The sequence below is a fragment of the Apodemus sylvaticus genome, chromosome 19 (genome assembly GCF_947179515.1).
Source record: "Apodemus sylvaticus chromosome 19, mApoSyl1.1, whole genome shotgun sequence".
In the NCBI taxonomy this organism is placed as follows: Eukaryota; Metazoa; Chordata; class Mammalia; order Rodentia; family Muridae; genus Apodemus; species Apodemus sylvaticus.
Genome location: NC_067490.1, coordinates 56,785,096 through 56,808,363, shown reverse-complemented (window position 1 = coordinate 56,808,363; position 23,268 = coordinate 56,785,096). Strand labels below are relative to the sequence as shown.

The window sequence follows — 23,268 nt, the reverse complement described above, 5'->3', positions numbered from 1 at the left end:
TACTGATTTGCTTGCATTGATTTTGTAGCCAGCCACTTTGCTGAAGTTGTTTATCAGCTGTAGGAGTTCTCTAGCAGAGTTTTTAGGGTCACTTAAGTATACGATCATATCATCTGCAAATAGTGATAATTTGACTTCTTCCTTTCCAATTTGAATCCCTTTGACTTCCTTCTGTTGTCTAATTGCTCTAGCTAGGACTTCAAGAACTATATTGAAAAGATATGGAGAGAGGGGGCAGCCTTGTCTAGTCCCTGGTTTTAGTGGGATTGCTTCAAGTTTCTCTCCATTTAGTTTCATGTTGGCTACTGGTTTGCTGTATATTGCTTTTACTATGTTTAGATATGGGCCTTGAATTCCTGTCCTTTCCAAGACTTTTAGCATGAAAAGATGCTGAATTTTGTCAAATGCTTTTTCAGCATCTAATGAAATGATCATGTGGTTTTTTTTTTCTTTGAGTTTGTTTATGTAGTGGATAGCATTGATGGATTTCCTTATATTGAACCATCCCTGCATCCCTGGGATGAAGCCTACTTGATCATGGTGGATGATAGTTTTGATGTGTTCTTGGATTCTGTGGGCAAGAATTTTATTTAGTATTTTTGCATCGATATTCATAAGGGAAATTGGCCTGAAATTCTCTTTCTTAGTTGGGTCTTTGTGTGGTTTTGGTATCAGCGTAATAGTGGCTTCGAAGAAGGAGTTGGGTAATGTTCCTTCTGTTTCTATTTGGTGGAAGAGTTTGAAGAGTATTGGTGTTAAGTCTTCTTTGAAGGTCTTATAGAATTCTGCACTGAAACCATCTGGTCCTGTGCTTTTTTTGGTTGGAAGCCTATCTATGACCCCTTCTATTTCTTTAGGGGTAATGGGTCTGTTTAGATGGTCTATTTGATCCTGGTTTAATTTTGGTAATTGGTATCTGTCTAAAAAAATGTCCATTTCCTCCAGATTCTCCAGTTGTGTTGAGTCCAGGTTTTTGTAGTAGGATCTGATGATTTTTTGAATTTCCTCGGTTTCTGTTGTGATATCTCCATTTTCATTCCTAATTTTGTTAATTTGGATACTTTCTCTGTGCCCTTTGGTTAGTCTGGCTAAGGGTTTATCTATCTTGTTGATTTTTTCAAAGAACCAGCTTTTGGTCTTGTTGATTCTTTGTATGGTTCTCTTGGTTTCTACTTGATTGATTTCAGCCCTGAGTTTGATGATTTCCTCTCTTCTCCTCCTCCTGCGTGAATTAGCTTCTTCTTGTTCCAGGGTTTTCAGTTGTTCCTTTAATCTTCTAGTGTACGCTCTCTCGAATTTCTTTTTGAAGGCACTCAAAGCTATGAGTTTTCCTCTTAGCACTGCTTTCAATGTGTCCCATAGATTTGTGTATGTTGTGCCTTCATTTTCATTAAATTCTAAGAAATCTTTGATTTCTTTCTTTATTTCTTCCTTGACCAAGGTATCATTGAGTAGAGTATTATTCAGTTTCCATGTGTATGTGGGCTTTCTGTTGTTTTTACTGTTACTAAAGACCACTTTTACTCCATAGTGATCTGATAGGAGGCATGGTATTATTTCAATCTTCTTATATTTGTTGAGGTCTGTCTTGTGACCAACTATATGATCTATTTTGGAGAAGGTACCATGAGGTGCTGAGAAAAAGGTATATTCTTTTGCTTTGGGATAAAAAGTTCTCTATATATATCTGTTAACTCCAATTGGTTCAAAGCTTCAATTAGTTTCATTGTCTCCCTGTTTAGTTTCTGTTTTCCTGATCGGTCCATTGGTGAAATTGGAGTGTTGAAGTCACCCACAATTATTGTGTTAGGTGCAATGTGTACTTTGAGCTTTAGTAAAGTTTCTTTTATGAATGAGGGCGCCCTTGTATTTGGGGCATAGATGTTCAGGATTGAGAGTTCTTCTTGTTGGATTTTTCCTTTGACCAGCAAGTAGTGACCTTCCATGTCTCTTTTGATGACTTTAGGTTGAAAGTCAATTTTATCTAAAATTAGAATGGCAACTCCGGCTTGTTTCCTGGGACCATTTGCTTGTAGAATTGTCTTCCAGCCCTTTACTCTAAGGTAGTTTTTGTCTTTGACATTGAGGTGTGTTTCCTGTAAGCAGCAAAATGTAGGGTCCTGTTTACGTAACCAGTCTGTTAGTCTATGTCTTTTTATTGGGGAATTGAGTCCATTGATGTTAAGAGATATCAGTGAGTAGTGGTTATTGCTTCTTAACATTTTTTATTTTAATTTTATATGTGTGTGGTTATCTTCTTTGGGTTTGATGAAAGAAGCTTAATATCCTGCTCTTGCCAGGGTAGTTTCCCTCATTGTACTAGTGCTTTCCCCCTATTAACCTTTGTAGGGCTGGGTTTGTAGAAAGATACTGTGTAAATTTGGTTTTGTCGTGGAATATCTTGGTTTCTCCATCTATAGTAATTGAGAGTTTCGCTGGGTATAGTAGTCTTGGCTGGCATTTGTGTTCTCTTAGAGTCTGCATGAGCTCCACCCAGGATCTTCTAGCTTTCATGGTCTCTGGTGAGAAATCTGGTGTAATTCTGATAGGTCTTCCTTTATATGTTACTTGCCCTTTTTCTCTTACTGCCCTAAGTATTCTTTCTTTGTTTAGTACATTTGGGGTTTTGATTATTATGTGATGGGAGGTATTTCTGTTCTGGTCCAGTCTGTTTGGAGTTCTGTAGGTTTCTTGTATATTCATGGGCATCTCTCTCTTTAGGTTAGGGAAGTTTTCTTCCATAATTTTGTTGAAGATATTTGCTGGCCCTTTAAGTTGTAAATCTTCACTCTCATCAATACCTATGATCCTTAGATTTGGCTTTCTAATTGTGTCCTGGATTTCCTGGATATTTTGGGTTACAAGCTTTTTGCATTTTGCATTTTCTTTAACTGTTGAGTCCATGGTTTCTATGGTATCTTCGGCATCTGAGATTCTTTCTTCTATCTCTTGTATTCTGTTGTTGATATTTGCATCTATGGTCCCTGATTTCTTCCCAAGGTTTTCTATCTCCAAAGTTGTCTCCCTTTGTGCTTTCTTAGTTGTTTCTACTTCTGTTTTTAGGTCCTGAAAATTTTTGCTCAGTTCTGTTATTTGCTTGTTTGTGTTTTCCTCTAATTCTTTAAGCGATTTTTGTGTTTCCTCTTTCATGACTTCTGCCTGTTGATCAAGATTCTCCTGTATTTCTTTAAGTGATTTTTGCATTTCCTCCTTATTGGCTTTTGTATTCTCCTGAATTTCTTTCAATGATTTTTGTGTTTCCCTTGTAAGGGCTTCTAATTTTTGATCCATTTTCTCCTGAATTTCTTTAAGTATGTCCTTCATGTGTTCCTGTACTAGCATCATGACCAGTGATTTTAAATCCAAATCTTGTTTTTCTGGTGTGTTGGGGTATCCAGGACTTGCTAATGTTGGAGAATTGGGTTCAGATGCTGCCATAATGCCTTGGTTTCTGTTAGTAACGTTCCTAGGTTTGCCTTTAGCCATCTGGTTCTCCCAGGAGTTAGATGGTCTTATTGTCACTGGCTGGAGCTTCAACCTACTGTGGATCTTTAAGGTTATTTCTGCAACACTGGATGACTGGGTTTCTTCTGGCACAGATTATTGATATGCTGGCTTCCTCTTTTGTGCCTTTGGAGCCCTTCTCAATCTTGCCTCAAGCAATGCTATACTTAGGTTGTTAAGGTCAACCAGGTGTTCTCTGTGTGCTCTATTATGAAGGGAAGAAGTTGTGGTGGGGGTCACTCCCTCTGTTGATTCTCACATAGGATGCAGGTCCTACGATGATGGACTGCCTTGCAGATGAACCGCCTATGTGCTCAGTTCCGGAGTGCAGGCAGACCCCTGGTGGTTTGCACCATCAGAAATCTAAGGCTCAGGGTGATACGGCACCTAGTGATACCTTTGTGTCCCTGCAGAGAGCAAATATGGCTGCGGGGCTTCTCTACTTCCACAGCTTCCCGTGCCTGGCAGGCTGGCAGACAAAAGCTGCCCAGGTGCTCAGTTCCTGAGTGCAGGGAGACCCCTGGCGGTTTGCACCACCAGAAATCTAAGACTCAGGGTGCCACAGTACCTAGCGATCCCTCTGTGTCCCTGCAGACAGCAAATATGGCTGCGGGGCTTCTCCCCTTCCACAGCTTCCAGAGCCCGGCGGGCTGGCAGACAAAGGCCGCCTAGGTGCTCAGTTCCAGAGTGCAGGCAGACCCCTGGTGGTTTGCACCACCAGAAATCTAAGACTCAAGGTGTTACAGTACCTAGTGATCCCTTTGTGTCCCTGCAGACAGCAAATATCAGCAAGCCATTTCTTGAGGAAAAACTTTTCAATGAAATTATTTTATTGGATTTTTAAAGTTAGCTTATGATCTTTTAAAATTAGAAGCAAATGTTTTTATAATTAGCAGGATCCACAAAGCAAAAAACAACCCTCTAAATCTATTATAATCTTGTATATAGAAGGCAGGCCAAATTTTAATGCCTTCGTAATTTCTATATAGCCTTATTAATCTTTCACAGATCTAAGTTTAAACGGTATTTTGAACCACATCTATATGAATCTGTTAAAAATGTTCTTATGGCCAGAAACTCTCTAGGTGAGGCCTGTAAGACAAAGCCAGACCTGCATCCACCGGTCCTGCAAGGAGTAGCCTGTAACCAAACCCCACCATACGAAGGTCAAATAACAAAAGGAACCTGTAATATTAAAGCATAACTACAATTTCTGAAAGCAAAACCCAGTTTTAAACAATCTTTTCTCCTTAAAATTAATGGCAAACATATTACTTTCATATTGCAAAGTTTGTCTATCAGCTTGTGTGTTTGACTGTATGACAGTGTAACTTATTGAAGAGACATTATTTGAAATCTTATTTCTTTTAAGTCTGACTTCTAGGATAAGAACCACATAAAACATTATGTCAATGTAGAAATATCTTAGAGACCTGTTTTTCTTGGATGCCACATTATGCCACATGTTGCTTAAGATAGCTCTAACCCTGAATTATCAGTTTTAAACTTACCTTTTGTAACCATCATTATATCTTTTTAAATTATATCCAATAACTTATGAGCCAATACTCTATAGTCAAGACATGTAAAACATTTATACCTTTAAGACCAATTAGAAATAAAAATGAAGCGATTACACGAATCATAAATTTAAAACAAACAAAATTTTTGTTTTTCTTTTCAGCTGTAATTTCAAGGGAATAAACACTTTGAACCCAATCTTAACCATTGTAGAAAATTTTTCTAGAAGTATTTATTAGTCCTCTTGTCCTAGGACTGCTGGCCCTTTAAGAAGCAGCTTTTTTCCAGCTGTGTTTGACTCTTAGTTAAGAATGTGAAGCACCTTAAATTAGCTTCCACTGTATAAACTGCAACTGGCAGGACTGCCAACAGATAATTTTTTTATCATTCTTTTTTCTTTTTAACATAAAGCATAAAACAACAGTCATTCAGCCAATCAAAAAGACAACATAAATTGACACACATATGTACAGGTTTTGTGCACCAAAGACAAACAATAGACAGAGAGGAAACTTGATGTCCCAAAGAGATTCAAATATCCTAACCAGAACTAAGGATATCTCCAGTAGGATCCAGAGGGGAAGCAGGATATCTCCTGCTTTCCTCTCTTCCCCAGGAGAGTTTTGAAATAGCTTTTAACCATTTTTTTTGATACCACGTCCTGCACATGGAAAAACTGCTTTTTTGAAACCTGCTTTTTTTCTCTCTCTTGTTTAAGATTTAACTCTTTATCTTCTTTTTCTTCTGGGAATTCTGCCAGAGAAGGGAAGGAGGCACAGTGGCAGCCACTGATAGATACTCCCCAGCGACCTGCTTTTTTAACCTCTATTGGGTTCATAAAAGAAAAAAGAGATTTAGAGAATGTGATATACAGCGGTGTAGGGAAGGGGGGTGCCTAGGCGGACACACACAGACATGGTATAGAATAAAGTTTATTCAGAACTGAGGGTGAGAGTAAATGTGGAGGCAGAGAAAGACACAGAGAGAGTGTAGATTAGTAGAGACTGGCCATGACCATGTGGAGAGAAGTGGGAGGGGAGGACAGCCCAGGAATTTCTTTGCAGTCCAGGACTTACACTTTACCCATGAGTGGTTTTTACTTTCAATTTCTCTGACCGCAGCTTCAGCTGCCTCTGACTTCCAAAGAACAATTTCTCCCCCAGAGAGCCTGGTTGGGGCAAGCTGGATAAATTCCTCAGGTGTGAACCAGCCCTCGGTGGAAGACTCTAAGTGCCAAAGTGAAGGGAGCAGTCCACCTATAGGCTGTGACTGTGGACTTCAACTTTTCTAAAATTTTAAAGTCAAGGGGCTTGTAAGAGTCCTGGAGTTAGGATGACCACCTGTCTCGCTAACTCTCCTAGCTCCTTTAAGAGGGCTCCTTGCGTCTCTCTGCCATTGGCAGAGAGAAGAAGTTTCTTTAGTGGCTCTCCTGCTGGCGGCTTTCTCCTCCAAGTTGGCTTCCTCCCCGGTGATAGAGTGACAACACCTGAATTATGACTAGATTTCAAAGTTTGTAGAGAAAGATAGACTCTGGTCTTTTTGAGAAATTAGGGAAAAGAGCAGACATAGACAGAGACCATTTTAAATGTCCCTCCTCTGTATCTATCAGAGGCGAGAGGGATAAGAGAGCACAGAGATAGTGTCCAGACGAGCGCTTTTTCAGAGAACTAGATCCTAGAAGCAGGAAGAATTCTGAATAATGTCATTAATCAGAGACCAGTAGTTAAAGGCAGTAACAAGAACTCCCCCCGCCCCCCGACCAAAAGTTGCATAGTAATCTCTAAAACAATTATGTACTCTAGCCCATGTTTTCTTATCTATGGTTCCTTCCTCTGGGAACTGTGGACAAAATTGTCCGACATAATACTTACAACCCCAAGTACTTCTCAAAGAAGTACCTAAGATCTCCTTTTCTTAATCCAGCCCCTTGTGTCTCGAGCCTTAAAACAGGCTGAATAAATTCTTGCCCCATGGGGTCTCACCTTCCGAGACATTGTTGCTGTGGCGATTTTTCCCTGGTCAAGCCCTGGGCCTTGACCTAATCAGTTCCTGGAGCAGCACTCGAAGGGCCCGTCCTCCTTTTTCCACAGCTTCCTTCCTGTTAGACAGCTCCACAGTGCCTCACTACTGGGCGCCAGAGTGTCCCGACCCGCAGGACAGTCAGCAGGGTCCTGGAACCACCTAGGGAAAGACGAGAGACAAGACAGACACGGAAAAAACTGAACAGCAAGATGAAATTCCGATCAAGCTGTCAAACTTTAATTTTCACACAAGGTGTTATAAAGGCAATCAAGCAGGTATGGGGAGGGGTGTAATCGGGGAACAATCTCAGGGGGCTAGCATCATTCTTTAGGAACAGTTTCTCAGAATTGTCTCTCGGGGTCTTAGCTAAGATTTGGCAGGTGCAGTAGAAACTTGGCATCATATTTTGATCATGGGGAGGTGAAGTGGAAAGGAGTTGCTGTGGTAACTTAACCACAGGTGAACTTCATTTGTTCGAGCCCACTCGGGTGAGCTCTGTATGTACTGACCATCTAGCTTACTTGGCTAATCTTTAAACTAGTACATTTCCTTCTAAAAGCAGCCTAGAGAAAGCCAGCTGGAAATGGCTGAGAGGAGGGGGTTTTTGAGATCTCTGTGAGAATGGCTCCTGGCAGTCAGCCACATTTTGGATTGATTATCTAAATGATATTGAGGCCAGTTTTGATCACAAAGCAAATAAATTTGGGACCCTCCAGGAAGGGTGCCAGGTGAAGAAGATGGAGGCTTTCTAAAAGGTATCCAAAGTGGGGGAGGCAGAAGGTAAGGATGATGTGAAGAAGAGAAGGAAGGTCCTAAGGATGGACATGTCCAGGTAGTCCCCAAGACTCAAGAAGGATTAAGGAAGACACAAACTGTTCAAGGGAAGAAGACTAAGTAACATAAAGTCATACCTATTTTAATAACACCTAACTTTTCAATGGAGACTCTAAAAGTCAGAAGGGTCTGAACAGATGTTCTATAAACTTGAGGACATAACAGATGCTAGCTCAGACTACTATGTCCAGAAAAAAACTATCAATTATAGTAGATAAAGAAAAACAATCCATAATAAGATAAAATCAAAGCAATATCTATCTAAAAGTCTATCTATACAGACGGTTTTAAAAGGAAAACGCCAATCTGAAGAGGTTAATCACACCCAAGAAAATACAAGCAATAAATATTCCTAGAGCACAAATTAAAAGAGGGTAAAAAATAGCATCATAACAACAAAATAACAAGAACCAATAAATCAGTAACTCTCAGCATTGTCTTAAAAGAAGACACAGACTAACAGATTGGATTAGAAAACAGAATCTATCCTTCTTCTGCATCCAGAAACCAAAATTACCATAAATAATAGGTATTATCTCATGGTAAAATAAAGTAAAAGTATATCCTAAGAAAATGGGCCCAAGAAACAAGCAGGCATAGCCATTTTAATATCTGACGAGATAGACTTGAAATCAAAATGAATTAGAAGATATAAGAAAGAACACTACAGCGAGCAGTGGTGGCTCATGCCTTTAATCCCAGCACTTGGGAGGCAGAGGCAGGCAGATTTCTGAGTTTGAGGCCAGCCTGGTCTACAGAGTGGGTTTCAGGACAGCCAGGGCTATACAGAGAAACCCTGCATTGAAAAAACAAAAACAAAAAAAAAAAAAAACAAAAACAAAAAAAGAAAGAAAGGATACTACATACATAGCAAATGAAAATCCAGATAGGATACTTCATTTCTTAATATCTATGCACCAAACACAATGGTGTCCAAGCCCATAAAAAGAACACTACAGCTAAAATCTCATATTGATCCTCACACATTGGCATTTTATGATTTTGCTACCCCACTCTCACCAGTAGACAGGTCATTGAGACACAAATGAAAGACAGAAATACTGAAATTAATAAGGTCCTAAATCAAATCAGTTCACCATATATCTACAGATCTTTCCATTCAGACTCTAGATATCTTTTCTCCTCAGAAGCCCATGGAATTTTCTCCAAATTTTACATATTAGTACACAAAGCAATTCTTAGGAGATAGAAGAACAAATGAAATAATACCCTGCATCCTATCTGGCCACAGTGGATTAAAGGTGGATATCAAAACAATAGAAATGACAGAAAGTATACACACTCATGGAAGCTGAACAACTTTAACATAATAAAGGCAATATGCCCAAGTCCATAGCTAACACCAATTTAAATGGAGAGAAGCTCAAAAACATTTCCACTAAAACAAGGATTAAGAAAATGTCCACTACCTCCATACCTATTCAGTATAGTGCTTGAAGTCTTAGCTAGGGCAATTAGACAGCTGAAGGAGATCAAGTAGCTATAAATAGGAAGGGCTGATACACAAAAAGACTGATAGCATGCAGAAGACCTGGACAGATTTAAACTAGACAAAATCCTAGCAGTGAGAATGAGAGGTAGACACAAAGTCCCACCCCTTATCAATAAGCTGTTTGCAATTGATACTTGCTTGGAAAGGGAAGTTAGATTTCCCTCATGAAGCTACTATTCCACTATGCTTCAGGAAAAACCTAACACAAAACAGCCTCCTATGTGTGTGTGTGTGTGTGTCTGTGTGCATGCGTGCGTGCGCGTGTGTGCACACTTGTCATTTTGCTTTAGTTTTTACTGAATTTTCTCTTTTAGCTTACCTGTTTTCATTTTTCTGGGCGGGAGGTGATGCTTTGCTTTGCTTTGCTTTTTATTTTACAGAAAGGAAGATCCTGAAGTTAGGTGGGTAGAAAAGTAGAGAAGATATAGAAGAATTTGGAGCAGGGCAAAGAATATGATCAAAATATATTATATGAGAAAAATTAATAACAAATTTTAAAAAGTTTCCTGTAAATAAAATAAATGACTATTCCCTCAAAGAAATTGGAAACAGGATAATAACTTAAGCTTAATAATAACCATGATATTATTGAATAGCAAATATTGTAATGGTTATTTCCTAGAGTGATAATTCTAATAATAATTATCAAGAAATAGGACAAAAATAATTTTAATATATACCCAGTTATGTTATTCAGTATATTACTTTGTATTCTTTACATGCAAAAAATCACAGTGGAGGCAAATCTAATAAACATTGCAATCTAAAATTAAAAATATATTCTAAAGGAGACTGCAAGTAACATAAACCGTCAGAAGCATTTTATGGGGCTCTCTTTGCCTTACTGTTGTCCACAGCAATGCAGATCATTACTACAATCACTCATTTATCAACAATACAACTAAATGTAAAAATGTATCTTTATAATATGCAAAATATTTGAAAGGAGGAAATGACATTTTCATCTTGGTTGCTTATGGCTCAAAATGACTAAATTTCAAGCAGATTTCTTTATGCTTTTTAATTACGTTCCTAAAATACCCCTTCCGTTACTTTTAATGTATTAGGGAATAAGAAAGAATATTAAAAAAAAAAAAAACATTAGCCAAGACAGTTAACCAAACTTAGCATTTACTCAAATCTATATTATTATTATTTTTTGTACTTGTTGAATTATCAGACCATTCCAATGACCATTAACTATTACCTTGATTATATATAGTTAATAACAAGTGGTCACAATCAGGCTCTATTTTTCTGGCTAAAGGAACAAGGGATGTGGGTAATCCTGCTGTGGAACCAAGAACTGGATTGCTATAGGATCTGCTTTTGTCTAATCCAAGTTCCACCCTTGCTCTTGTTCTCTTCCAAGTACCTTCTTCATTGCTTCCTTGACATCCTTGTTCCTCAAGGTATAGATAAGAGGGTTCAGCATTGGCGTTATAAGTCCATAGAACAGTGCCAAAAGCTTGCCCTTCAGTTTGGCTGTGCTGCTCTTGGGTGCCATGTATGCATACCCACTGATGGCAGAGCCATAGAACATGATGACCACCAGAAGATGAGACCCACATGTGTTAAAGGCCTTCTTTCGACCTTCAGAAGATTGTATATTTATGACTGCTCTGACAATGTTGATGTAAGAGAAAAGAATTAACCCAAGAGGGATAACTTTTATGACAACCACAGCAGCATACATCTCTACTTCATTGACCCAGGTGTCAACACATGATAACTGAAGCATGGCAGGCACCTCACAGAAGAAATTCTCTACCTGGTATTGGCCACAACGAGGTAACAAAGATATCAACACTGTTTGCACCAAGGAGTTACTGAAACCAGTTATCCAGGCTACTGCTGCCAGCTGCTGGCACAGCTGAGAGTGCATGATAACTGTGTAATGCAGAGGATGGCAGATGGCCACATAGCGATCAAAGGCCATGATGGAGAGAAGCACACATTCTGTAGATCCTAGGCTAAGGAAAATGAACAGTTGTGCTATGCAGCCCACATAGCTGATGCTTCTCTCATGGCTCTGAATATTTTTCAGCATCTGGGGGACAGTAGAAGTGGTGTAGCAGAGATCTAAAAAGGAAAGATTGGCCAGGAAGAAATACATAGGGGTGTGGAGTTTAGGATCAACGAGAGATAAAATGATAATAGCTGAATTCCCGAAGAGAGTCACTATATAGAAGATGGAGATGACCACAAGAAGAGCCATTTCCAGACATGGCCATTCAGAGAAGCCTACCAGAATAAAGCCATTGATGTGATGGGCAGTGATATTGAGGCTTCTCATTGTTGAAATTCCACTTGCTGGAAATGTCCATACTAGAATTTTGAGGTTCTGGTCATCGTGTTTTTGCAACTTAATACCTCATGAAATAAAGAACCTGGATAGGGGGTACTGAAACAAAATCATGAATATATTTCATTTGATTTCCTCAGTAAGTAAAAGAAAACACAGCTGTGTTTGTATAGTCTGTCAGCTATTCTTTTATTCACAACTTTCATAAGTGAAGAGTTTTAAAAAGTCAAAATAGCATACGCATGGTGACTCACACATATAAACATTCCTGTGAGAGAAATGCCAGAACAGGCTGCAGAGTGAGGCTGTGTCTCTCCCAAATGCTTTCTCAATCCCCCAAAGCAAAACAAAAATAAACAAATAATAATGTAAATATAGTAAAAATGTATATTATAAGATACTGTTATCATATGTTGTATTTGCTAAGACAAAAGAATATGGAAACCTCACTGAAACTTCATTAAGTTTGTAATTGATCTTATTTTCCTGCAGGTTCTTAATAATTTTGCATAGTAGAATATAGAAATTACTGCCTGTGAAAGGCAGTATCAGTTGGTGGTGATACCATCATCTGTCTTTTTATTGTAGGACCTCCTTTCTGCTCATTATAATTAAGTCAATGTGAAAAAACTTCCAGGACTCAGGACAATATGTTTGTGGAATTAATCCACAGTGATGTTTTGCCACAGGCTAATTAGGAGTTAACATGACTAAGACTGATGGTATAAAATGTTTCTTATTTTGTTTATGTCAAAAAGTGTATATATATATATATATATATATATATATATATACATATATACAAACACATATATATGTTATATATATTCATAGATATATAAAATACATATTTAAATAAATATATATATAGTCAGATAACATAACTACAAAAATAATGGTTTCCAGAGAAAAACTCACCTTTCCGATCTCATTATACTTCTACATAAGGAAAATCTCACAAGCTTTCTTACAATTATGCTTTACCTTCATGTAATTTTACCAATGGCAGAATGTATTTTATATTGAGCTTTATGCAACAAAGAGAAAATGGCTTTGAAGATATTTTTTTAAAATTCTGGTGTTTGTATTGTAAAAAATCATCAAACATGCACATATGCAATTGATTGCATGTATGTGTACATTGTGCAGCTCATTCTTCTTAGTGTAAAATAAACATATGATTCATATGAGAAAATTTCACTGTAATACACAGTTGAAATGCAAGATTTTATATATATATATAATATTACTTAAATATTATATATTTAAATATATATATTTAAATAAATATTACTGTTAATTTATCAATCATTATACATAAAGTGACTCTTGGCAAAAAATGTGTAACACTTTACAGATAATATTTAATGCAGTTTAGGAGTAATTTTTATAGTAAAATAAAATATATGTATAATTCTATTCCTTTAGTTACTGTAGAATTTTGGACAGTTTTAAGTGGATTTTTATCTTATTATTTTATCTATTTTTACATATGAAGTTCTACATATTGTCTATAAGATGACTAAAAAGTATGTTGTCCATGACTAAATACAGGGACTAAACTTTCTTATAACATTAAATCCTTATAATTTTTGTTGAAAACACTTTACATCTGTTAGCATTTTTCCTTTTTAAAATTTTTCATTGCTTATTTTATTTCAAATGTTATCCCCCTCCCCAGTTCCCCCCCCATAAACCCCCTCACTTTCTCCCCTGCTTCTATGAGGGTGCTCTTCCCCCACTCCTGCCTCACCTCCCTAGCATTCCCCTGTGCCAGGACATCAAACCTTCACATGACCGTGGGCCTCTCCTTTCCTCTCTGATGTCCATCAAGGCCATCCTCTGCTACATATGCAGCTGGGGCCATGGGTCCCTCCATGTGTATTCCTTGCTTGGTGGTTTAGTCCCTGGAAGCTCTGGGGCATCTTGTTGGTTGACACTATTGTTCTTCCTATGGGATTGCAATAATATAAAGTATTTTACCATCTCTAGTCACCCCTTTGTATGATCGATCCCATGTACATGTCTTGTTTCACTGAAATTTCTCACCCTTTGTTCATCATCTCCTCAATTCCTTTTCCACCTCTTCAGCACTCCAATAACCTGTGTTGTGCTCCAGTTCTCTCAGGTCTTACATATTGTTATTGTACAAAAAGCAACAGTAATTTATTCATAATATCTTAGTACATGACACAGACACAATATAAAATATGGAATGTTTCTCACATTTTTGAGATACATTCATGAAAAAAAAACACAAAGATAAAAAATATTGATATTTTCTTTGCCTTTCATATTATTTGCAATTTTATTTTAAAATTTGGTTCTTCTCCACATTTCACTTAGTGATTATGCATTTTCTTCATCTAATCAATTACAATAATTGTGGTTAAACAGTTGCTATAGAAATATTTAATTCTATTGAGGGGTTTCTATCCTGCCTTAGACCATTTAGCTCCTGGATAAAAGATAAGACACATGTGACCTTAGCTGTGACTCACAGCATTGGGGGTATGGAACCTGCAGAGGCCACCTCCTGTAGTCAGGCAGGAAACCCAGTGGAGCAGTAGAAACACCAGTCCATACACAAACCTTTTGAACCCGAAAATTATCTGAAGACACAGGGGATGGAGCAGTGAATGGCCAGTCAATAACCAGCCCAACTTGAGACCCATATGGGCAACTACTAATCCTTTACACTATTAATGATATTCTGGTAGGCTTGTAGACAAAGGTCGGCTTGTAGACAAAACAAAGTTGTCCTCTGAGAGGCTCCACTCAGCAGCTTACTCAGGTAGATACAGACATCCACAGCCAAACAGTGGATTGATTTTTGGGAACGCTTATGGAAGAAGAGGAGAAAGGATTGCTGAACCAGAGGGAATAGGAACTCCACAGGAAGACCAACAGAGTCAAGTATGGACCCTTTGGGCTGAACCACCAACCAAAGAACATTCATGGGCTAGCCCTAGACCTTCCTGCACACATGGAGCAGATGAACATCTTGAACTTCATGTGGATCCCAAAAAACTGGAATGGGGACTATCCCAAAAGCTGTTGCCTATATGTGGGATATGTTCTAGCTGGACTGTCTTGTCTGTCCTCAGTAGGGAAAGGAAGCACTTAGCCTCACAGAGACTTGAAATGCTAGGGTGAGAGTATATGGAGGGGGGATACCCACTTAGAGGAGAAGGGGAGGGAGGGAAGCATCGTGGAAGGGGGTGAACAGGAAGAGATCAGTTAATAGGATGTAAAGTGAATAAGTAAAAAAAAATTAAATGTGAAAAAAGACACCTATAAATTTTACATTTGTAATAAGCCTTTAGCACAAGATCTTGCCAACTATCTACTCTCTTATGTTATTAGAATTTACATTCCTTTCAATAACTCTGAACTATATTTTATCTGGGCCACTCTTAACTTTATTTGGCCAGTACTCAGGGCCACATTTTATGGCTCACACGACCATTGGTATCTTTAAGTGCCAGTTAGACATAACTTGAGGGCAGAGTCGCAGATCAACATGTAGACTCTAGGTGTTGGTGGACTGTAATTAGTATTACAATAGACAGCAACTATGAAAATTATAAGGTATGATACATATTTTAAATGTCTAGTCTATTATATTTGGCAAATTATATTTATTTAGATAAAATATTTTATAACCTATCATACCTTAATGAGTTTATAGTTTTGTATCTCAGTTATCTTTGATTTTAACTTGTATACCATCCTAAAGCCACTTTTTAGATCTAGGATATCTTTTTAAATGTTAAATAATTTAAGTTTAATTGTGAGACTATAACAAATCTTCAACACTATCAGAGATTTAAGAAGATATTTGAGTATGCAAAAACATAACTTCCAAAAGTTAAAAAACTGGCAGAGACAGATGACTGCATGGTCTACAGAGTGAGTTCCAGGACAGCCAGAGCTACACAGAGAAGCCTTGTCTCTAACCGCCCACCCCCCCCAAAAGATATCTACCAATGTAAAATTGCGGGTATAAAATGCCTTTCTTTAGGAGCACATTTAATAATATATCACTATTTGTCTAATTTCTAAAGTAATTACTATATTCCCCTTTTTCTTTCTAACTCACATCCCTTTATCTAAGAAAGAAAGAATGGTAGAGAATAGGAAAGGAAAGACATAAATTTCTTTATTTAGTCTCTCTCTGTCTAAAATTATAATTATCTTTAAATTATTTCTTAAAATGAGAACATATTTGTAATTTACAAAATGACCAAAACCATCGACCTTAATTCAAGGGATCAAACCTCAATACATAGTTACCTCCAAGGAACATTGTAGTCCTTATTACTGATGTTTGTCATACTTGATATTGTGGATTTAATTTTTCCTGTTAGGATCTATGATGAAGTCAACAGGGGCTGTTTCTTGGACTAGAGAAAACACCAATGCATTGCATCTTAGCAACTTCATATCCCTTACAACTGAATAACTGACTAGGAAGGATATTGTAGAAATTCAATGACATGTTGTAAGAGAATAGAAATAGAACAAAACAAAATTATCAATATGAAAATTTCAAATCAATCAATATCCCTAATGGCAAAGAATGTTTTAGTCACTAGCTTCCTTGTGGCTCAACACTTTCATAGTAGATGCAAGAAGAACTACTTGACAAATTGAGTAGATGGACAATCTAAGTATCATTTTAATTCGCAGATTATACTGATAAAATAGATCTTTCTCTTGAAAATACTAATTAACATTCCTGTTTGATTTGGCTGAGATCAACATGAGATCTAATATTTCATGGAAAGGGAGGTGTAAGACTCATTTGTCTTCATTCATAGTCTTTGTACAATGCAGCAAATCTGGAAATAGCTCTGGGAAGTGGAGCAAACCATAAAACCAGATTTCACTTAGGGCAAAATGTAGCGTCTACCTCTTTAAAGAGGTAATTCATTACTAATTTTAAGGAAAACACAGTCAGAACAAGTAAAAATGAAGGCTAAGTTTAATAGTGTTTTCTGAGAAATTTTCCCAACTGGCTTTTACTATTCAGAAGCAGCTTTTAAGGCAGACTACCACTCAGCACATATGAAGGTTTACTTAGAAAATAATATATTTACATGACCTTAAACAAATTATTGACATCAACAATTTTTAAAAGTTTTTTTCTCATACTTTCATTCTTTTTAAAAATACCTTTTTTTGTCTTTACTTTTAAGCACTGAAAGACCTTTTCTGTTGTTCTTTGCAGCTCTAAACCTTAGTGGTGTCTAACCCTCACTACAAATTTGGCTCTTCTCATAAGTCAGCTTTGCTTATAATTTGCTTTTTAGCCCTTGTAGATTAGTGACATCAGGGCCAAGGGTGCTAGAAATTTGACCTCAGGGAGACAGTCCCTCTGTTGCAATTAAGCACAGTTCATGGAAATAAGAATTTAGGGGAAAATATGAAAAATAGCAGCATGAATTGTTTACAAAGCTTAAATTCTACATGTTACTTCCACTGGGCTTTCATCCCTATGTAGTAAATCTTATTATCTAACTTATTTTTATGTCCCTAATCTATTTGCATAGTATGCACTGAAGCCAATTCCAGATTCAAGGACAATTTCAAATCCAAAGATGCTTCCCAACAACTGTGTCTGACCTTCTCAGTACACCCTGAAACACTTTCCAGCCACAATGCCCTCAAACACTATTGAAACTGTGCACTACAGCATACAGCTTTTGAAATTTGGGTATCAGCAGCATGTAATTCATATAATTTGTGACTGGCTTATACATTTGCAAGTATAATTTATTCTCTCCACATATGAACAGAAGATGTGCAATTGTTACTTCTGGTTACATGATGTTAAAAGAACTGAATGAATGCACAATTTTTATTTTTGTGTTAAATCCAGGAATGAAATTTCTTATGTAAATGTTAAAGCATATCTAGCTTTAATAAAGATTGTTAGCCAGGTTACAAAACGTTATAGTAATTTATGATCCAATCATCATCAATCTTCATTTCCTCAAAAGCTTCCTTGTTTTGTAATGTCATGTTTTTTAAAATTATTTATCTATTTTTTTGTGTATAAGACAAACCATTTTAATTTGCATTATACTGTGAGTGTGAATTTTTTCAAATTTGACATTTATGTTATCCTTTTTATGTTTTATCCATTCATTTTTCTCTCTGATTTTTGTCCTTTATTGACTTCTAAGAGTTCTTTACATGTTCTTGATATAAATATACTTTGAAATATTATACACTAATATAACATTCCACTAAAGTACTCTTTTTGCTTTTTAAATAATGCCCTATAAATATTAATGTAATTAAAAAATATACAAGTCAATAGAATGTCCTATAATGACCGTGATGTCTCCCCATACCATGTCCAGCAACAATTAATACATAGCCCAGGTTGCCTAATATATTTTCCTCACAATACCCATAATAATTATTTTAAAGTCTCAAGATCATTTACTTCATATGTATATATTTCATCATTAATTAAGAAAAGCCAAGTTTTTAAAATGTACTTAAGTGCATTTGGTACTCTTATAGAGAACCTGGGTTTGCTTTCCAACATGCATGTCAGGCGGCTTACATCTGCCTGGGATGTTGTTTTAAGAGTGCTTCACTCTCTTCTGGCACTACTTAAACATGGTGCACATAAGTTTAACACACACATATATCTAAAAATAAACTATTTTAAAACTAACATTTTTGATGCAAAAAAGCAATACTTTTTAATGTTAAGCAACTCAAGTATTCATGTTTATTTTATTATTTTTTTGTACTTAATGGTCATTTACTATTTCAACAAGTTCACTTATAAGCATACCATATGCACATATGGGGAGACAACAGGCTTGGTAGACACAACAGAATAACAGAAATAATAACAAAGAAGACTGCCTACATCCTCTGCCTTTCATCTGCATAGACTAGAAGGCAAAATGAGAGGTTACACGGGATCAACAACAGATGTAGAAAATAAATCTGAACCATTCTGTCTCAAACACAAGAACTTGCTACACTCCAGAAGGCTACCACAGGCACTAACGACCTAAGCTGAGCCTTCTTGGCACGGGTGATCTGAGGAAGCCTCAGGCTTTCCTCTTCCAGATGAAAAGTTTTTAACTCAAAGAACTAAAAGCAACAACATCAGCCACACACTGTCAGCAGCCAGCTTCTTCCAGCTCTTCGTCATTATTTAAAAGTCTTCATGGAGGAGGCATGTGCCTCAACTCTGGACAAGTAGTTCCCTCCAACTCATGAATCTCACAACTGACTGAGGTACAAAATGATGCAGCAAAAGCCACCAAAAGGGTGAGGAAATAAGGTGCCAGAGAATGTATTCCATTCTGGGTATGTAACCAAGTAATTGGTGATAGGAAATGATAGGACTCAACTATGACCCCACTGGGGGCAGGGGCTAGGTAGGGCACACCCATGGGACAGTCAGAGATAATTCTGTTTCAAAAGTACTTCAGGGACATGACTCAGTACTCTATGGTTTTAGGAATGCCAGTAACTAACTTCAGAATTAAAATCCTGTATAACACTAAACACTGGTTTTAGTGTTTTGTGAGTAAAGCACAGAGCTTTATGAATGGTGACATTATGAGCAAATGGCATTACAGCACAGGATGTAAAATCAGAGTCACCCTTATTAAAGTGACACCATACAGCATCCACACCATGTTGTCACATATTCCATCCATCAGAGATGGCAAACAAGCATTGTACTGGCTGGTTTTGTGTGTCAACTTGACACAGGCTGGAGTTATCACAGAGAAAGGAATTTCAGTTGGGGAGGTGCCTCCATGAGATCCAGCTGTGAGGCATTTTCTCAATTAGTGATCAAGGGGGAGGGCCCCTTGTGGGTGGTACCATCCCTGGGCTTGTATTCTTGGGTTCTATAAGAGAGCAGGCTGAGCAAGCCAGTAAGGAACATCTCTCCATGGCCTCTGCATCAGCTCCTGCTTCCTAACCTGCTTGAGTCACAGTCCTGACTTCCTTTTGTGATGAACAGCAATGCAGAAGTGTAAGCTGAATAAACCATTTCCTCCCCAACTTGCTTCTTGGTCATGATGTTTGTGCAGGAATAGAAACCCTGACTAAGGCAAGCATACATTAGCTGGAAATGGGCTGTGCTAACACGTCCCCAAGGAGTAGCAAGGAAGCATTGTAGGTGCCACTTCTGCTACTTGGAAACTGTCTCGCGTGGAGATCTGTTGAAGACTTGAACTGACCAAGAGAGAGCTGCCCAGCAGGGTGGCAAAGCAGCATGCATGCGCTGGGCTGGGCACAGACAGAATGCATGCTTCCTGGGAGCACTCTGGAGAAAAAGGACTATGCAAAGTAGAGGGCGGGGCCTTCACTGTGCCATCACATCTTTGTGAAGGGGGCAAAGGGGGTACTGTTTGAAACTAAAACATGCCAGTCACAAAGCTGGAATTGGAAACTTTAAAACATTTAAGAACAGAGTTTTTAAAATGTGGAACATGTATTCTCTAATATTGTAAATACAATTTTTTGTCAGAAAGCCAGACTGTGAGCTTTCCAGTGCCACATGTCTGGGGACTAGAAATGTTTTAAGCTCTTCTGTTGTGAGCGGATCAGGACTGAGAACAAGGCTGGACCCCCACTAACATGAGGGAATAGAACAAATCCCTGAAATGCTCTACACAATCCCATTTCTCACTCAGAACCTGAGAGTCTGTGGACAGACAGGGCTACCACTGTTGAAGAAGAGCCTCTCCAGGAGTTGCAGCTTGGGCCCCAGAAGGCCTGAGACAGAAACGTTCTAAATAAGGCTCTCCCCAATTCCCCTCACCATATACTTTCTTTACAGAAGAATAACACGAAAATAAAACTGGGCAGATTCCCGTAGCATATTTTAAAGGGGTGGGGGGTGGCCCTCTTCATCCCGCGCAGCCAATCCTGCCGGTACCTAGGAGCTTCGAGGGGTAGGTTATGGGGTCCTCACACCATAGCCCTGCAAGAGTCACATGGGTTACCAACTCCTAGGGTAACATGTAGCCGAGGTCTAGATTGAGAATCCACAGTTAAAGAAGCTGCGACTCTTCTCACCGCACTTACACACATCCCACATCAGCAATGTTATTATTGGCATAGCAAAGAAAGCCGTCCCTCAATTCAATATTGCACCTAACTGAATGGAAAATGCCCGTTTATTTGGGTGTGTTTACCTAAAGCCATCCAAGAGTCCCTACGAAAGACTTGGTGCAAGCTGGTACCCGCAAGGACTCACACTCTCGCTCACAGCATACCGTGGGCTTTCTTTGTGGTACCATGCAGGTCAGTCACAATTATTAGATTACCACCTTCAAAAGAACTACTTAAATTATTATGAGAGACACTTGTCACAAACAGAAATGCCCTGCAAATCAAATTATCGCACACAGGACTAACAGAAGCGATGCACAGAAAATGTTGAAGGCGCTAGAAGACCCAGAACAAGAGAGCCCAGGGCCATGCCTGTGGCTGCCCCCCCCCAGCCCCCAAGCATGCCCAGAGCCAGGTCACTGTCATTGTCTTGGTACCATTCACAGATGATGTATTGGTTGGCAGGATGTTGTCCATAAACTACTGCATACGGGTTTTGGTAAGCACTGTGTACGCCTGCCCATTGGCGGCATAAACAACTTGAGTTCCTGCGGGGTATGCGCCACTGTAAGGACCTTAGCCTTAGACCTCAGGGGTTGGTGTAGCATAGGTGGTGTAGGGAGGCAGCAACGAGGCCACTGCAGCCTCTTCAGACAGGATTGCTGAGCCAACGTAAGCTGCGTTCGTTCTGGAATCCTGCAGTGTAAACTTCCATGCCAGGTAATCGTCTGTGCTCTCTGTACAGAGACTGATAGTCTTCCCATCTCGGCAGATGATCTGCAGCAGACAGTCTCTGGGCTTCCCATCTGGCGGTTGGATGTCCCCACACTCATGCCCGGTGCGGATACTGATGCAGTCCACACGCATGTGGACCTTACCCTCGATGATCTACCGAGTCTGGTCAGCATAGTAGATCAGGTGACCATCTGACCACAGGTCGAACCAATTCTTCCAACGTTTCAGAATGGTGCTCTGCTGAAGTAACCATGCACTCTTCACGAACACCACCTCTTCAGTTGAGATGGTAAGTGGCTCCCGGCTCCCTGCCCCCTGCCAGATTCCTGGCCTGGAACACGTGTAACACTTCCCACACAGGAAATGTGACCTGTGGTCATGTTGGCCCAGAACTGTGTATTTTATTCTTATGAAAAGTTCTTAATACAGTGCCTAATTTATTAAAATATTTGTTTTTGAATGATATCTTTGTGTCATTTATGCACAATTTTATCATCTTAAGGCTCCTAAAGCCTTTTCCTCTATGTTTCACTTACCTGTAAATAAAATTTGTTGGTAATTTGACTTTTATGCCTGTGTGGCAGGGTTATCTCCCACCCCTGCTTTTTTCTAAGTGCATATTCTATTTAGCGATTACAACATCAAAATATCATCCCTGCCCTATTTTAATGCTGTGACTCCTTGTGATAAGTAACATGAATATAATTGTTTAATTATTATCCAGCATCAGAAGGTCTTATTTGGTTTTGCTTTGCATTTTTTCCTGTCCAGGCATAAACACAACCCAATACAATATTATCTCAATTAGCTCTGCCTCAGAGACATATTAGTAGTTCTTCAACCACAATTTCATTCAAAGTTTGTCTGGAATACTTTTGGTTCTTTGTATTTACATAAGCTTTTAAGATCAATCTAATAATTTAAAAAAATCTACAAGGACTTATTTTTGTATTATTCTAAGTGCCTATTTTCATGTTGATACCATGTTGTTTCAATAGCTAAAGTTGTGCAATGTATTTTGAAGTCAGGTAATATGGTTTTTGTTTTGTATTGTTTTGTTTTTGTTTGTCTTTTCCTTGCTCAAGTTTTTTCTATGATCATTCCAGAATTTTGTGGCTAAATGTGAATTTGGGGATATTTTTATATTTTTGTAAACAATATCATGGAAATTTCTGTAAAAATTACATTTAATCTATGCTTTGGATAGATTGTATATTTCAATAATATTGAGTATTGATAGTTTGTGACCATAGGCTATCTTTACATTTACTGGTGACTTCATTGATCGATTATATCTTACAATTTTTCAGTGTGAAGATATTTTATAATTTTAGTTAAATTTGTTCTAAAAACCAAATTGCTTTAAACATTATTATGGATTATTTTCCTAATTTTATTTTTAAGTATTTTGTTATTAATGTATATAAAATAAACTTTTTATATTTATTTTGTAGTCTGTAATTCAACTGTATCAAATGATTAGATTTAATAATAATTTTCATGGTATTTGCAAGTTTTTCAATTAGATCATTTGCAACCAGGAACAATTTATTAGTTTTCTTTCCAACTCAGAAAATGTATTTCTTCCTCTTACTTAATTGTACTGGATAAAACATGTAGTTTTACATTGAATATGTATGGTGAAAGGGAACATCTTTTTGTTTGTCCACATATTAAACCAAAATATCTGAAAATGTCTTTCTTTGTTATGGTGATAGTTCTTCAT

At 37.9% G+C, this 23,268-nt stretch overlaps 1 protein-coding gene and 1 pseudogene across 1 annotated transcript; both read right to left on the bottom strand.

Annotated features, from left to right (window-relative positions):
- Positions 1–10,727: 10,727 nt before the first annotated feature.
- LOC127669240 (olfactory receptor 2B6-like) lies at positions 10,728–11,690 on the bottom strand. The gene has a single exon (XM_052163099.1). It carries the CDS (start codon positions 11,688–11,690, stop codon positions 10,728–10,730), a length of 963 nt encoding a protein of 320 aa, XP_052019059.1.
- A 9,453-nt stretch (positions 11,691–21,143) lies between these two features.
- Positions 21,144–21,715, bottom strand: LOC127670009 (pleckstrin homology domain-containing family B member 2-like; annotated as a pseudogene).
- Between the last annotated feature and the right edge of the window lie 1,553 nt (positions 21,716–23,268).